Source organism: Danio rerio, chromosome 6, assembly GCF_049306965.1.
Source record: "Danio rerio strain Tuebingen ecotype United States chromosome 6, GRCz12tu, whole genome shotgun sequence".
In the NCBI taxonomy this organism is placed as follows: domain Eukaryota; kingdom Metazoa; phylum Chordata; class Actinopteri; order Cypriniformes; family Danionidae; genus Danio; species Danio rerio.
In genome coordinates, this window is record NC_133181.1 from 8,082,127 (window position 1) to 8,101,128 (window position 19,002).

Sequence of the window (19,002 nt, forward strand, 5' to 3'; positions counted from 1 at the left end):
ACAATTAAGCCAAATTTAAGCAGGTTTTTCCTTAAAATATGAAAAATTATTTGCCAACGGGGTAAGTAAAATACAGTTGTTCACTGTTTGTAAAAAGATTTTTTTACTTACCCCACTGATTACTTATCACCACTGGTTTGCTTGGTTTTCTGACTTTTGGAGTAGTGTATCAACGGATTTGTTCAATCTACATCGTAAAAGCGCTATAGAAATAAATATAAATTGAATTAAATTGAAAACTCTAAAATTTTTATACTGAACATTATTTTGAATTTTGTAAAAAATGTTTCTTGAATTGAGAATTTTTAGATAATTTTAACTTTAAGTAAAGCGTTTTATTCAGTGCAGTTAAAGTCTGTGGCTGCGTCCGAAATCGTATACTTCCATACTATTTAGTATGCTAAAAACAGTATGCCAGCTGAGTAGTGTGTCCGAATTCAAAAAATTTGAAAATCAGTATGTGAAAAATGCCCGAATGACCTACAACTTTCAGCGAGATTCTGAAGTGTCCGATCTGAAGTATCTGATGGATGCTACGGTATCCCACGATGCACCGCGAGAGAATTAATGAATGAGATTGAAGCGACACAACTGACGTGGGTAGGTCATGTCATGATGACGAAATGGTGGATGTAGCGAGTTCCATTAATACTACTCATATTCATACTGTATAGAACGTACTTTTCTAATGGTCGAGTAGTACATTTAAATTCAAATGCAGTACCTACTGAGTAGTAGGCGATTTTGGACACAGCCTGAGTGAAATTCACAATGTTTATTTTGCTAGTTCACATTGTTATTCTTTGATTAAACAATTAATCAGTGCAAGTTAATCCACTAATCCAAAAGATCTTCATCCGTTTGACAGCACACATTAAAAGGATGAACACCTTTTCTCAATTTGCTGGCGTTTTCTCTCGGCCACCGTAGTCCTGACCTAAACCTCTTTGATCATTGTGGCCAAAACAATGTTTACCTCTTTCAATGTAACCAAATGTAAATGCTCTGTCTGTAGTGTATGTAGTGAAGACGTCACATGGTGCTGTTGCATTGACAGAGCGGTTGGATTTCCTCATTCAGAAATTCATTTTCCTTTCATCTGCCTTAATTTTGTTTCAGCGCTGCTTCTGACGTCTATTTTGGGAGCCCATTTCTGGAGGTTTTGAGGAGATTAGAGCTGTGCGGATGAAGCTCAACAGCTCGTCTGTGCATGACCACATATACAGCTCTCACACACAAGCTTCCTATTGACTTAAAAAAAAAAGAGAAAGCATCTTTAAAAAAGCAGATTGATACTAAAAATATTATTGTAATGACAGTCTGTGGGTCATACAGAGTTACTGCTTTGCACTGCTAGTTTCATTAATTCCCAAATTATTATTTTAATGCGCTAATATTCCATGTGTTAGATTTCTAAATTAAATACAACTGCATGAATAATTACCAAAGAATGACTAAAAACTGGTATTGTAAAAATAACTAAATAGTTTAGAATGGAGCGACTCTGCAGGACATCCAAAAGCTTATAACTGTGTTAATAGGAATAATAGTTTTAGTCAGAACTATTAACCCCCCTGAATTATTAGCCGCCCTGTTTCATTTTTTCACCAATTTATATTTCACGGAGAGAAAATTTTTTCAACACATTTCTACACATAATAGTTTTAACTCATTTCTAATAACTGATTTATTTTGTCTTTGTCATGATGACAGTAAATAATATTTGACTAGATATTTTTCAAGACACTTTTATACAGTTTATAGTGACATTTAAATGCTTAACTAGGTTAATAAGGTTAACGCGGCAGGTTACGGTAATTAGGCAAGTTATTGTTAATTGGTGGTTTGTTCTATAGACTATCAAAAAAAAGGCTTAAAGGGGCTAATAATTTTAACCTTAAAATGGTTTAAAAAAAAATTAAAAACTGCTTTTATTCTGGCCGAAATAAAACAAATCAGACTTTCTCCAGAAGAAAAAATATTATCAGACATACTGTGAAAATGTTCTTTCTCTGTTAAACATCACTTGGGAAATATTTTAAAGAGAAAAGAAATTCAAAGGGGGGCTAATAATTCTGACTTCAACTGTATATATATATATATATATATATATATATATATATATATATATATATATATATATATATATATATATATAAAGTAGTATTTAAAGTGGATAAAATGTAATAATTATTAATATATTAATAATCTTTCTCTTACCAAATTTTCTTTTTATCTCAAACACATTTTTTTTTCTACCTTTCATCTGCGATTCCACCTGGTCTTCAAACATGACTGAACTCCGCTTAAAAGCTTAAAATGACATTTAAAGGGCCAAGAAACCCCCCACTGTTAATGACTGAATGACTGGGTTTTTCTTTTTCTGGATTGCTTTTGAAAACACTGTTGTTTGAGTTTATGGGAAGAGAATGGGCAGGTCAATCAGTGCTTTTAAAACACTGTCGGTTGAGTTTAGGGAAGGAGGAGGATGGGTCAGTCGATCCGTCAGTCAGTCAGTCAGTCAGTCAGTCGACAGCGGCCTCTTGTGGATTTACGCGAGAACAACAGGCATGAAGGGCAATCACAGCAAAACATATACAGCAGCCTCTGGTGGATTAACGAAAACAAAAACTTATAAAAACGTACCCTCTAGGAAGTATTTGGCATTGTCCAGAAATGTTTATAGGGGAACGTTTTCAGAATGAGCCTGGGTTGCCAATATAGGGGGGGTGAGAAAATTGTGCTATGATGTACAAATGAGATTGTAGATTATTACGAATTAGCCCCTATCATGTTTTATAACAGCAATTGAAACAGATTATTTTTCAGACACTTCTTTATTTGACTCGATAAGTACACTTGAAAAACAAATCAATTTACGCCATGCAATCATCATTCTCATTGTTCATTTCATCTGTAAGATCTCGCAATCTCACATTCAATACAAACTGAGGAAAACAAGCAAACAAACAGATTCAAGTAGACAAATGAGGACGTGATTTTTCATAACAGAAGAACAAACGGAGCGAACTGCAGTTTGGTATTGCAAAAGTGTCGTTTTTAGTCAAATAGCATTCAGTTGTTGCTTCTCTTAGATCGCTTCCCTTGATATTTAACTCATATTTAGTCCTATGCGTGATCTTCCACATGAAGACATCACAAATCAGCTGTGGAGTGAAACAAGTTTTTAAGATCATCAGAATGATTCATTACAATTGCTGGTACAGAGTTTTTTGTTTTCTTGCATTTTGATGGCCTCGAATGTTCTTATGTTCACTAACCATCAGAAACAAGTCGCCTGTGGATGAAGATCAACCGAAACAGACAGTCGCTGTGTTCAGAATGCAGTACTAGCTTACTACTCTCTGACTATATCTGAAGTTACCCATGAAAATATGTTTTGGTAATGTTAAAGCGACACTTCTGAAATCCTCTGAAAGACCAAGCGATACTTTCATTCTGTAAATGAAAACCATATACTTGCCCTCAAATCATTTCAGTCTTATGAGTGTCCTTCATCTGTTGGATGCAAAAAAGATATTTGAAAGAATTTTGGAAACTGGTAGCCATTGATATATATACACATACCTGCCAACACTCCTGTATTTTCAGAGGGTCTACCGTATTTCAGCATAGATCAGGTATGGTCTATGAAACACAAATGTGGTTGCCATCCAATGTTAATGGCTGGCGCAACCATAGAGGCGACATAGGCGATGAGGGCGTCGTCCGCAAACTTTCTTTTTCACTTACGGGTTGAGGGCGACGTGATCACCATTCGCCTAGAGCACCAGTTCAACTTGCTCCAGCCCTGAGTGTTATTCAGACATCTCACCCTGAACCTAACCCCGCTCCTAGGGTTTGCGTGCGCAACAACTTGGTGGCGCTTAGGTTTCATATCAACATCACGCCGAAATGGCTAAAGACTCGCTATCAAGGCGATTCATTTGAAGCAGGCCCGGATTGGCTAATCGGGAGGACCGGGAGAATTCCCGGTGGGCCGGTCCGTTTTTTGGCCGCGAGGGCCGGTGTCCCTAGCTCCTGAATCTGTTGCTCTCAGCAGTCACACTTTTTAAATTTATTTATTTACTTGACCACATCCTTTTTATTTTTATTTTACCGCAACTCTTCTCTTTTCATCTGTTTTAATGATTATAAAACTCAGTTGTGTCTCCTACCTGAATACATCAAATGTGGTCCAGCGGTTAGCACGTTAGATTAAGACGCCGCAGACCCAGGTTCGATCCTCGTTAGAGTAACTTATTGTTTTAATTTTTATTGTTAAGACATATAATACTGTAAGGGTTGTTGAACATTTGAAGTTCTAAAGCAGCTGTTTTCTCAAAAACAGACGTGATAGTGTCATTAGAAACTGATTTGGAAATGACCTTATTTTAATATTGTCAGTCGTGAACTAAGGTGGGCCGGTCTGAGGCTTGAAACTCCAGGGCTGAAAAGGTGTCCCACTCCGGCCCTGATTTGAAGCAATATGAGTCGACTCTTTTATAAATGAATCAATAGTTTTAAACACTGTCCACTTTCATTTAAGCCTTAGCTGGATATTTCACTTCACTTAGAGCTGTGTTACACACTACATGAAAGGTCATTCTCAAAAACCCATAATAGAGGCTCTTTAATACAGCCAAAACAAAATGAATACACATCGCTACAGATGATCAAGTACATTAAAGTACCCTAATTAAGTAATCAGATTATTATTTTCAATTAACTAGTAAAAAATTCATTCGGTTTTCATTTTCTTCATTCTTTTAATTTTCAAGAAAGTGACGTGGTTTCTTTGTTTTCTCATTAATCGTTTGATGTTTGTTGCCATGTGTTGAGTGAAATCGGGAGTAAGTTCAATTGTGTTGTGCATTAACACGAAACTTACTGCAGTTCTAGCTTAAACGTCTATTTCCTCATCTCAGTCACATAAAAACAGATTTAATCTGTCCAATACCCTTGTAAAAATCCAAATGCAAACTTTCACTGGAACGTTTTTCATGCATATAATTCTTCATGCAGTTCAGGTTTGTCTGATCTGCGCCTCAACTTTACAGACACGGTTTTACATTTCCTACAGCCCGAGGTTTATTCATTCGCATCTCACATTTAGGGGCTTCACGTTTCTCAAAAATATAGTTTTTTATTTTAATTATTACAAAGAAACAAGCCCAACCCAAAACAAAACACCAAAATAACATAACACATTATTTTCCTTAAAACCTATTGCAATATATTACTTTTAATAGCAACTTTCCCCAACACTACATACAATATTATTACCTTTAATCTACAGCCTCGACAAACAATCCTGAGTGTGAGCTTTTTTTTTTTTTTGCATATAATGACATATGCATAGATGCAAACTTAAATATGAGCCGACGCTGATTGTTTACATAAGAGAAGACGTATGAGTGTGTTGCACTAAATCTAAGTTAAAAAGTTCTCATTGTAGCTACTACTGTTTATACTATACACTGCAGAGATAGTAAAGTTGGATGTACACAGTGCAGATTCTCTTGGTCAGAAGATCACATGTACAAGCACGTCACGAGCAAGTTTATGTGAAAATCATTTACATTTACACATACAGTTAGGTCCATAAATATTTAGACATCAACACAATTCTAACATATTTGGCTCCATACAACAACGCAATCAATTTTAAATGAAACAAACAAGAAGATGTGCTTTAACTGCAGACTGTCAGCTTTAATTTGAGGGTATTTACATCCAAATCAGGTAGATGGTGTAGGAATTACAATACTTTGTGTATGTGCCTCCCACTTGTTAAGGGACCAAAAGTAATTGGACAATTGGCTTCTAAGCTGTTCTATAGCCAGATGTGTGTTGTTCCGTCATTATCCCAATTACAATGAGCAGATAAAAGGTCCAGAGTTCATTTCTAGTGTGTTAGTGTGCTAGTTAGTGCTATTTGCATTTGAAATCTCTTGCTTTCAAGATGAGACCCAAAGAGCTATCATTATCAGTCAAGCAAGCCATCATTAGGCTGAAAAAACAAAACAAACCCATCAGAGAGATAGCCAAAACATTAGGCGTGGCCGAAACAACTGTCTGGATTATTCTTAAAAAGAAAAAAACGCACCAGTAAGCTCAGAAACATCAAAAGACCCGGAAGACCATCGAAACAACTGTGGTGGACCAATTAAGAACACTATCCAGCAGGTAGGTGTATGTGTGTCAAAGTCAACAATCAAGAGAAGACTTCTCCAAAATGAATACAGAGGGTTCACCACAAGATGTAAACCATTGGTGAGCCTCAAAAACAGAAGGGTCAGATTACAGTTCTAAAAAAGCCTTCACAGTGCTGGAACAACATCCTAAGGATAGACGAGGTCAAGATCAACTTGTACCAGACTGAAGCATGGTGGTAGTAGTGACATGACGTGGGCATGAATGGTTGTCAATGGAACTGGTTCTCTTGTATTTATTGATGATGTGACTGTTGATAAAAGTAGCATGAAAAATTCTAAAGTGTTTCGGGCAATAGTTTCTGCTTATATTAAGCCAAATGCTTCAGAACTCCTTGGACGGCCCTTCACAGTGCAGATTGAGATTGACCAAAAGCATACTGCAAAAGCAACCAAAGAGTTTTTGAAGGGAAAGAATTGGAATGTTATGCAACGGCATAGTAAATCACCTGACCTGTATCCAAGTGAGCTTGTATTTCACCTGCTGAAGACAAAACTGAAGGGAAAAAGCTCTAAGAACAAGCAGGAACTGAAGCTATAGAGGCCTGGCAGAGCACCACCAGGAATAAAACCCAGCATCTGGTGATGTCTATGCGTTCCAGACTTCAGGCTGCAATTGACTCCAAAGGATGTGCAACCAAGTGTTAAAAAACAAAACTTTGATTTATGATTATTATTCTGTCCAATTACTTTGGACCCTTAACAAGTGGGAGTCACGTATGCAAAGTGTTGTAATTCCTACAGCGTTCACCTGATTTGAATGTTAATACCCTCAAATTCAAGTCTGAAGTTAAATCTCGTTAATTTAATTTCAAATCGATTATGTTGGTGTATAGAGCCAAAAATGTTAGAATTGTGTCGATGTCCAGTTATTTATGGACCTAACTGTATATGACATGATTTATGTATTCCAAAGCAATTGCATAAAATTTGAATCTATGAATGTTTGCGACACAAAACACACAGGTTCTTTTTCAGCAATGAGAAACCAGTACTCCTGATCACCATGTGTGTCTAAATTATACATTTAAATGTATGCTTGTCTGCTGTAAACTATATTCTCTGACACATTATATAACAACACAGTGCTCACTGTTCAGTCAGTTCCCTAAATGGTCAAATCAGAAGAATGGACAGATTGGCTCATTCAACTGCACACCTCATGACTTCAAGCTAACAGCTTCAAGATTAAAGGGAGTTTGCTCAATCTCATATTAATCTTGATTATCATAATTATTAATCAAATTAATTCTGCTCTCTTTTACATAAAAGTAAGCAAGATTAAAAAAAACCTGGTTAGCACCCGGAAGTATGACTTTTGGACAAGGAATGCTCTGCATCCTCAGAAAAAAGGTACTGGAGCTGTCACTGGGGCAGAACCTTTTCAAGACACATATTTGTATCCAAAGAGTCCACAGTGGTACCTCAAAGGTGCATATTAGTGCCCAGATGTACCTAAAAAGTACATTTGAGGTACCATTATGGACCCTTTAGGTATAGATATGTACCTTTTGAAAAGGTACTGCTCCAGTGACAGCTCATGTACCTTTATTTCTGACAGTGTGTACAGTCCGAATTCTTCTCACATTTTATGAGCTTCAACCATCTGAGCATTAGTTTGCACCGTGTACACCTTAAGAGTAGTATGCTAGTATGTAGTACGCAATTCTGAACACAGCCAGAGAACAATGCAATCACCACCTCACCACCTGACTGCTGTAGTCCTCTGTCACCCCAGTTACCTCCATTTTTCCCACTGTGTCCTTTGCTCTGTTGTCCTCCTGTTGCCAGACGGCGGATGTTTTCTGTTGCTTCATGGTCCTGCGCTCCTGCCGTTTCCTCTTCTTCTCCTCCTGCCGTTCCTGATGATGGCAGAACTGAATGCGATGCAAGAAAAGCTCCCTTGCGTACTCGTACAGCTGCATGTCTAGAGCGTTCAGCTCCTCTATGCGTCTTCTCGTGGATGTCCCAACCGTGACCCCGGCTGCCCGGGTGCCGTTGATCTGAGTGAAGGCGGCGATGAAGTGCAGGCCAAACGTCCTCTCGAAGAGAAACTGTGTTTTACGCTGGAACTCCGTCAGGCCGAAAAAGGCCATGCGGCGCAGGTTGCGTTTGGCGCTGCTGAGGAGCAGCTCTGCGCGTCGCTCTTCGCTCATTGAGGACAAGTTGTAGCAGCCCACCAGACTGAGGTCAGCCAGCATGCGCGTCTGCCGGTTGTTGGCCAGGTTTGAGGAGCAGGCCATGAACTCCTCCAGAGTCACTCCGGTCCAGTCTTCACTGCTATAACAGGCCGGCAGCTCATCAGGGGTCGGTGGACGACCGTCACACATGTGCAGAGCCGTCTTCCATGTGGCTCCACGCTGAACGTGTTTCCATTCGCTGAGGTAACGTGACACGGGGTCCCGCAAGAGTGTGATGTAGTAGAAGCTCCTAGGAAAAGAACACAGAGAATTAGGATTAATAAACTAATAAACTAAACTTAAAAATAAACTAATATTTTGTTGCATTTACAAACAATTATGTGATTTGAAAGAGGTGATGCCAACAGGTGATTGTAATTATGATTTGGTACAATCATAAGCAGGATCCAAGAAAGGTCTAGTCCTTTAGGAGCAAAGATAGGCTGAGGATCACAAGTTTGCCACAATGAGGAAATGATAAATAAAACTGTTTAAAAACAATGTTTTTTAAAGAAAAATGGGAAGACATTTGGATATTTCACCTTCAACAATGCAGAACATAATTAAAAGATTAAATCTGGAGGGATTTCAGTGCGTAAAGAACAAGGGCGCAAGCCTTAGCTGAACAACGGTGATCCCCGATCCCTCAGGCAGCACTGCATCAAGAATCCTCATTCATCTATAAGCGATCTCACCACATGGGCTCAGGACTACTTTGGCAAACCTTTGTCAAGAACCACAATACGTAGTTACATCCACAAATGCCAGCTAAAACTGCATTGTGCCAACAGGAAGCCCTATGCTAACAGTGTCCAGAAGCAAACTCTCTTTTTCTTACTGTAAACCCACATTCTTCTTTAGCGATCAACAGAGGAAACGATATCTCATACAGGTCTGTAAAAACTGGAAGATCAGTAAATGGTTAAAGTTAAACTTTTAGCTGAACAATCCTTGTGGCATTTAATAGCAGAACTTTAGCAGAACCTTGAAACCCCCGGCCTAAAACCCTTGTTAATTTGTTTTAGAATGGTTTAACGATACTTTTATAGTATCTACTTGCTTTTTTTTGGAAGAATGCGTAAAAAAACAACATGACCACAACCCTTACTGGAGGACACAGAGCAAAGCAAACAAATCCTCTGTGCCAGAGCTCCGACAACATTTGAACATTTCTGCTGCAAAACAAGACAAAGATGCTAATTATAATAGCACTTTTGGCAGCGTTCCTCATTAAAATGACCACGCTGGATTTCCTGAGCATTTCTTGTTAATTATATCAGTATAATTTAGTGTCGCGCAACAGCTAATCATTCAGACAGAGATGTGGGTTGAGGTTCATTACAACAGTCTGATTCAAACCACATTATATTCACATTGTCAGAACATACACACAAAAAAATAAAACATTACAGGTGATAGGCAAGAAACGTCCATTATAGGCTTGATGTACTCAAAGAGAAAAACAAGTTTTCAAATGAGATTTATCAGAAAATGAGGAAAAACAAGCTCAATAAAGCATCCAATTTGGTGTGTGTGCCCAGAATAGCTGCTGGACTGAACGCATGGTGAGATGCTCCGGGCTCATTGTCAGACAGTTCCTCATCATTTGTCTCATTTCCTCTCGCAGGGATTGTTATAGCTCCTGTATGAGGAGCACATTATTTCCAATCAGCTCAATGAGAGGAGCGTCACCGAGTGCATTTCCGCTGACACATGCACACAAGACATCCATTATCCACACGAACATTCATTCACATCCTATAAGCAAATACTCACTCATTTGCACCAGAGATGCAAAAACTGTGGGAGCACGATTCTGCCACTGTTATAAAAATGTATTTGCCACATTTTATCAGAGTTCAAAACTTTCTATTATAGTTGCAAGATTATATACTTTCAGGATTTTGCGAGTCTTCTTTAAGGGAGACCTATTATGTCCCTTTTAACAAGATAAAAAATAAAAATCTGATGTCCCTAGAGTGTGTGTGTGAAGTTTCAGCTTAAAATACCACACATTGCAAGAATTAGATGCTTTGTTTCCAGTGAGAAACTTGTTCATGCTTTTATCAGCAGCAGGGTGGATTACTGTAATGGACTCCTCACTGGTCTTCCCAAAAAGACAGTCAGACAGTCGCAGCTCATCCAGAACACTGCAGCCAGGATTCTGACCAGAACCAGAAAATCAGAGCACATCACAGCTGGCTCCTAGTTACACTCACAATAGACTTTCAAGTATTATTACTTGTCTATAAATCACTAAATGGCCTAGGATCGCAATACATTACAGATATGCTCACTGAATACAAACCTAACAGATCCCTTAGATCATTAGGATCAAATAAACTAGAAATTAGTTGACTAGTTAATTAGAGGTTAGTCAAAGTAGGGTGAATCCACCTTCAGCTGTATGCCATTAGGCACATTCAAATCAAGACTGAAAACACTAAACTCTGTTTAGCTTTGTTTTTACTGAATGAGCACGGTGCTACGTCCAAAAGATCCCACTATTGTCTCTTTCTTTTCTTTTTCATTCTTTTATAACCTGTTTTAACACATTTTAGTCTGTTTTTAATCATTGTTATTATTAGTTTTCATGTTCTTACACTTATCTTTTATTCCTGTATAATATGTAAGCACTTTGAATTAGCATTGTGTGTGAAATGTGCTATATAAATAAACTTGCAAATTTTTGCATAATAGTTCCCCTTTAAATCCAAAATATATATATAAATAACAAAAATTTAAGCAAATAATGCCATTTTTGGAAAAACAGCATTTCAAAATCATTAGTTTTAGGCTGCAGAAAAAAAAAATATTCCTGCATATTTGTATTCTGTCCCATAATTTTGCATTTATCTCTATTGATTAATACTTTTCCTTAGAGATATAAACTTGAAATAGCAGGTTTCTAACTCAAAATTGCAAAATACAAACAACCAACTCTGTCGTTTCTTTCAGAACTGGTTCATTTATTCATTTTTCTTCGGTTTAGTCCCTTATATATCAAGGGTCGCCACAGCGGAATGAACCACCAACTAATCAGAACTATTTCTTGTAATTGCACGTTTAAAGGCTGTTTCACATTTTCAGCTTCATTGCATTTCGGAGTTCACATCTCACAAGTCACAACTGAAAACTAATATTTAGATAATATATAATCACAATTCCGACACTATTTACTTTATTCGTTTAGCTTATAACTTGCAATTGTTTGTTTATACATTTTATATCTTCTCACACCTGACTTTATGAGAAAATGGTGACTTTATTACAGCTTATATCTCTCAGTTTTAACGTTTACTTAGAATTTTAGGTTAAAACCTGCCAATTTCTGAATTTCTAACTTATAATTGTAAGATATAAGAAAGTTACCTAAAAATACATACCCTAAAAGCAGCTAGACTTAAAAGGTTAGCTTTATACTATTATTAGTATTATTCATTCATTTTCCTTCAGCTTAGTCTCTTATTTATCAGGGGTTGCCACAGCGGAATGAACTGCCAACTATTCCGGCATATTTTTTACGAAGCGAATGCCCTTCCAGCTGCAACCCAGTACTGGGAAACATCCATACACTCTCACATTAACACATGCTCTCATGGACTATGGCCAATTACATTCATCCAATCCACCTATAGCACATGTCTTTGGACTGCGGAGGAAACCGGAGCACCCACAGCAATGGTATTGGGTTTAAAATATTCACTTTTCGGCTTCAGGGAGCTGTAAAAGTTTCTGGCTAAAGGGATACACTGTGATGTGATGTCATGCCTGGAAACTGGTCTAAGATTTATCGAGTGATCTGCCACATCACGGTCAAATTACGGCCCAGAATGTCGTACTGGCTAAGGCATTATAATGCAGCGAAATCAATAACTCTCCACTACAGTAATCCATCTGCTCTTCAGCGCTGACCTATTGGAGACGCACTGTCAAATGTTAACCCGCTCGATATGGTCAAGCTGAGCAGGATATGATATGATAATGAAGGTCAGATCGCTGATCACAGGCTGCAGAGGTCAGTCTGGCGCTGCATAAAGCATCTATGAATGTTGTTTCTGGCGTCCCTTGAGCAGAACAGCTCTTAACATGTCAAGAGAAAACATATAGTGAGCTCAAAGTCTGGAAGTAGGAGGGGGCCTAAATTTATCCACTAACCATGCAGAAACTTGACCCGGAAACTATGATATCAGACTTAACAAGATAATGTGTAAAGGCTCCGCCCCCTTCTGGAAAGGAGCAGCTCATTTGCATTTAAAGGGACACACAGAAAAATTGCAACTTTTTGCTCACATGCGAGTTATAATAAATGACCTGTGGGCTATATTTGAAGCTGCACAAACACTTTTTTAGGGAAACTAGAAATGTATACAGTATTTGGTGGAAAGAGGCATAAAGTTTCCCCTTTAAAGCAGAGCAAATCTAGAAAAATGCCAGAAATTTCCATCCATAAATTTCAAGCCTAATTTCCATTCATTTTCACGGCCTTAAAGTTTTTGGTGGCGGCAAGGGAGCCTGTAAAAGCATGACGGAGCGAGAGAAAGACACATTTCCAATCTATTAAGACACAACATCCTAGTCGAGTCGTCGGAGGTGTGCTAATTAATCTCATGAAATAGTTTTTTAAGCAGAGCATTTAATTACTCAGCTCAAAGTCTATTAGCGGTGCTCAGAGGAAGGCAGTCGCTTCTCATTACTGATATACAATCGATGACAGTAATACTTTTTATCCGACTGGGAGGCGAGCAGTTTAAAGGGATATATCACTGTAATGAGCATTCACTGGTAAACCTACAGCTTTCTTAATTAAACAGCTAAAAACACGTCCACATACACACACACACACACACACACACAAATGCACACACACATACACACGTTTAACTGTATATATAGCTCACTAAACACACAGTGAGCACGTGGGATTTATTTGTGTTTTTATACATGAAATAGTTTGACACAATGGAATCTGGCCATTTAAAAAATTAAATTAAATGTTAACTTTAAATTTTATTTACATTAAAATTAAATGAGTAAATAGTATTATGGATCCTTCCTGATTTTGACTGCAATAAACAGTTCCAAATTTGAAAAGTGAATCCATCAAAATATTTAATATAAAATAAATAAAAATAAAATCCAGTGAAGGTCTTCTAAAGCAAAGCTATGAGTATTTGTAAGGAATAAAATAGCAGGAGTTCTTTTTAATGGCTTCTGCAACCTCATTGTGCATGTATTTAGTCATTTTTGAAAGAATCAACTCTTTAAAACCCCTTTAAAGGCTTTTCAGTTAAACATGAATGACAAAAAATATTATAAACCATTAGTTATAAATCATACACTAAATATAAAACATTAAAGAATTCATGACAGACAGACAGACAGATGATGGATGGATGGATGGATGGATGGATGGATGGATGGATGGATGGATGGATGGATGGATGGATGGATGGATGGATGGATGGATGGATGGATGGATGGATGGATGGATGGATGGATGGATGGATGGATGGATAGATAGATAGATAGATAGATAGATAGATAGATAGATAGATAGATAGATAGATAGATAGATAGATAGATAGATAGATAGATAGATAGATAGATAGATAGATAGATAGATAGATAGATAGATAGATAGTTAGATAGATAGATAGAAAATTGCAGTGGTTTAAAACATCTATAATATTAAGAAATGTTTTTGAGCCTCAAATCAGAAAATTTAAATGGAAAATTTAAAATTTAAAACTGGAGAAATGATGCTGAAAATTCAGCTTTGTATCACATAAATAAATAAAAATGTCAAATGTAATAAAATTGAGAGCAGTTATTTTAAATATGTCAGTATAACATTTCAGAATTTGTTGATAATTTTATTCAGTTATTTTCCTTCAGCTTAGTGCCTTATTGTTTTATTAATAATTAAATTAATTAATTATTAGTTATTATATATAATTAATTAAGATTAATATTTAATAATTTATTAATAGTTGTAATATTATTTATAAGGCGTTGCCACAGCGGAATGAACTGCCATATGTTCATATGTCTTTCCAGCCACAACTGAGTACTAGGAAACATCCATACACAATCATTCACACACACACTCATACACTACAGACAATTTAGTTTATTTAACTCACCTATACCTTATCTTTGGACTGTTGGGGAAACCTGAGCACCCAGGGGAAACCCCAGCCAACATGGGGAGAACATGCAAACTCCACACAGAATTGCCAACTGACCCAGCTGGGACTCAAACTAGCGACCTTCTTGCTGTGAGGCAATTTATTATTATTTTTTATTAAATAATGCAGTCTTTGTGAGCTTATAGCCTTATTTACAGTACTTATTATTCAAAAATCTTACAGATTCAAACAGTTTTATGCATTTTAGTACTTCATCGTGAATAAATAAGACCCAGAAAAACAAAGAAAAGAGAGCAGGAAAAGGCAAAGATAGACTTATTCCAAACATAATATTACATAAAATGTAAAAAAAATTAAAAATCATAAACATAGAGAGATCCCAACAGCTTTATTAACAGCCACTGCATAACTCAAAGTAAGTTCAAACTGTCTGACAGACAAAAAATAATAATAGTAATGTCAGAAGTCCATTAGCTTGTTCAGTCCTAAGTGAGTGGTCTAGCGCAGATGCTAATTTGGTTAGCAGGAAAAGGGGTCTGTATGTGTGGTGGCAAAAACAGCAGCACATTAGACCACTTACTTAAATGAGCAGAGGACGGAGGGATAATGTGCTCTCGGCCTTCTGTGCTGCTCAAACACCTACTAATATCAGCTGAATTGAATTACTGAGGAAGCCGTGTGCTAGAGTGAAAGCACCATTTTTTTGCTAACGCTAACTGACATACCTTTCAGTGTCAACATTGCTAGCCATCTGCTTTTGTGACTTCTAATAGCAAATAACCCACTGGATAAATTATTAAGTATGCATTGGAAACATAATGAAATGGTTTGGTCCGTGTATTATTATTAATATTATGTATAAAGACAAAAATTGGTTTCAAAACAATCGATAAGATTAATACAGCTTTATATTTTATGCATTAGGATGTGTCCCATTAAATTGCATTTGAAAAGATCACTTATTCTCATTCATTCATTTATTTTCCCTCAGATTAGTCCCTTATTTATCACTTATTCTGCTATAAAATGTATTAAGTAGAGGTCAGAATATGTTATTTATTTATTTTTTTTACATAAATATATCTGTTATGCTAAATGATGATAGAGTAGATCATTATTTCCTAATTTCTAACATTTTATTTTCAATAAAGAATAAAATGTAATAATTTTTTTGAAAATTCAAAAATATTATAAAAATAAATATTACATATTTTAATACATGCAAGAATAAGCATGTTGTGTAATTAGTATATAAATATATGAATCACTATGAAGCATTACTCATTGATTCATTTTCCTTCGGCTTAGTTCCTTTAGTCATCAGGGGTCGCCACAGCGGAATGAACCACCAACTATTCCAGCATATGTTTTACACAGCGGATGCCCTTCCAGCTGCAACTTTTTAAAACAAATTGGGACACAAAGAAAGATCCGTCATTGTCTTTAGGACTAAACTGTAACTGTAAGCATCGACAACAAATATTAGAGCAGTGTTTTCCTCATGCACCATCAAAAACCATCGAATGCAAACAAAAACAATACAGGTGTTTTTCTTTTGGACGATGTAACTGTTCCGGACAAGCCACAGCTACAGATATGTAAAGAGAAACCTTTAATAAATATTTAATAATGTTCTAATCTTCACCGCCCGCTGCTGCTGTCATTCTGCAGATAATTTTATCTCCTGTACACGGTTACCAAACGCTGAACGCAAGACGTCTCTGCTATCTCTGCCATATGAAAATATGTGATATTTGTGTCTCAGAATGATTCACAGGACAGATAATATATCAGGAGAAGAACCACAGGCCATGAATATTTCTGAGAGGAAATGATACACATCACAAAATGTCCTACAGTGGGTCTGGTTTATTGATCAAGAAACAAACAATCACACACAAAAGTTTTCTTGAAGCTTAACAGTTAGATAAACCTAAAAAAAATTATTACCATCCAAAAATGTTGCAGTCCCTCAATAAAACAGCACAAAGATTATGCAGGACTGGACCAAGACCAGCACATCAACCCCTAAGCCTTGTTCAGCCATTTCCTGTTGAAGAACAATTCATCACAAAATGTTTAGTTGACCTAATCAGACTTTCACCAGACGCACACGCTTTATCGACCTGGCCGAGTGTCGACTAAACCCGATGCTTTGTCTCCTTGCATCAGGAGGGGAGTCCCGCAGAAAATCCATACGTGCCAAAACTATTTTATTTCATTAGCATCGAGGCCACCAGCCTAATTAAAGAGCAGCTTCTGTATGCTTACGCTAGCAATAGCGTACTTTCGACATTAGCGTTTAATACAACAAGTATCCCTGAGAACCGCAAGCCTGGTTCATTTGAGGACGGTTTTCAGAAAGGGAACATCTGCTTTGGCGCTTCATGCTCTACTGGGTGAACATTAAGTGATGATTTGAAAATCTTCTGTTTCACTAAGCAGGGCGTTTGCCTGAACGGAAAGCAGTTTCACAGCACATTTACACTGCTCCGATGAAGGACGGCAAAGCTGAGGGTCCACGACAGTGCAAAATAGAATTAAAGGGATAGTTCAAACTAAAGATGGCTTGAGCGGTCTCATTTAACGTTACATGTCAAGAAAACAGTTTCTATGTGCTTCTCCATAAGAAATAAAATTTGAGGTGCTGATTAAAAATAAAGTTATTGAAGAAATGAAGGAATTTAAGTATCTTGGCATAACTGTAGACATTCATTTCAAATTTGACATTAGTCACGTTAAAAATATAAAAAGGTCGAGCCAAGTCTACTGTCAACTGTTTTCATTTTGTTAGAAGATTTTTAACATATCAAGCTGCCAAATTATACATGCACACAATGATATTCTCTCACTTGTCATAATGCATTACATCATGGTCACAAGCCTCTTTGACTACATTGAAGCCTACTGACACGATATAAAAACGAGCAATTAAAATAATGCATTTAAAGTCATTGCAATGACATCATTGTGAAGTTTTATGTAAACAAAACCTTTTTAGTTTTGATAGTTTTATTAAATCGAATTATCTTAAATCAGTTTTTAAATGTTTAAATAATCATGTACTAATGCTGTTTCAGATCTATTCAGCTTTAAATCTCTTACAGAGACACACGAGCAACCACAAATGGCGACTGTCTTGTACCAAAGTGAAAGCCCTCTTTTTTGGTCAAGCTGTTTTTTCTGTTGAGGGAACCAAATTGTGGAATGATTTACCTGTTAGCCCTAAATTAGAAAGTAATATACATGTTTTTAGTAGTGTTCTTAAAAAGTGGTTAAAAACAAACAAGCAGTTTGCACAAGAATAGAATTTTTTCTTACTCTGGCTAATAATAAATAATGGGATGGCTATAGGAAAAATACAGCTTACTAAGAGCAACATTGCCAATTTAGTATGTTCAATTTACTTTAATCGCATGGTTTTGGACTGTGGGAGGTAACTCGGGGAAAACCCACACAAGCATTGGGGAAACAAGCAAACTCTGCACAAAAGTGTTGACTGGCTTAGTAGGGACTTTAACTGGTGACGTTCTTGCTGTGAGGCAACAGTGCTAATCACTGGGCCGCCATGTCACCCAATCTAGAAAACGAGGGTGGAGTAGGGGTGGAAGGGGTTATTCTTCAAAACGAAGATGCTGAGGCAAGAAACTGGTTATTTAAAGTGAGTTAGCAATCGTCTGATTGGTGAATCATACATTAGCTAATGTGGCACAAGCTGTGGTCAATCATAAGCCTGTGCTCCTCTCGAAATAAGTTTATAAATAAACTTCACTTCTTTTAATTTCTTCTGAGAAAATATGACGATCGTATTTTTGAAGAGAATGCAAAATCTCTGAAATGCATTTTTATCAACCTCCAATGTTTATGTTCCGTTATTTCACATTTCAACAATGAAAACAGCACATTCATCACCATAAAATGTAAATGACTGATCCTACCCTGCAAGCTTTTTTTTTGTTTTTAAAAGCATACCTGCCAACGCTCCCATTTTTCACGGGAGTCTCCCATATTTCAGACACATCTCCCGTATTGTTCTGTCTAACGGAAAACTTCCGGAATTCCACCCGACCAAGCTTTTTGATACAGTCCAGCTAGCATTTTGGTTGAGTCCCCATGCGCACCGAACCCAACATGCAACCATCTTCATACCCGCTCTCTGCTCTTCAGGTTGTGCGCACCTTCCCCCCCCTACTCTTCACTTTGCGCACACCAACGGATAAAATCTCCCGGATTTTAATATGCGTATGTTGGCAGGTATGTTTAAAAGATGTCCAATAGATGTCTAAACATGTTCATCTTGACTAAAACAAGTCCAACATATAGCGCGCAGTCAGTGCAAACCTCTCTGTTAGAAAGTAATTCCTTCGTTCAGAGTTGATAATAGTCCAAAATGTGATGATAATAGTTAAACATGGCAGTTTGTTCATGTTTTAGGCTGCTGAAAGAATCATTTGC

The 19,002-nt window shown here is 37.0% G+C and overlaps 1 protein-coding gene across 1 annotated transcript in view; it reads right to left on the reverse strand.

Moving 5' to 3' along the window:
• Positions 1-6,840: 6,840 nt before the first annotated feature.
• The window catches only part of hs6st3a (heparan sulfate 6-O-sulfotransferase 3a), a 52,136-nt gene continuing 39,974 nt past the window's right edge, over positions 6,841-19,002 (reverse strand). Inside the window, exon 2 of the mRNA XM_001332010.10 lies at positions 6,841-8,645. Coding sequence (XP_001332046.4) covers positions 7,910-8,645 — 736 coding nt within the window. The 3' untranslated portion in view covers positions 6,841-7,909. The remainder of the gene's footprint in view (positions 8,646-19,002) is intronic.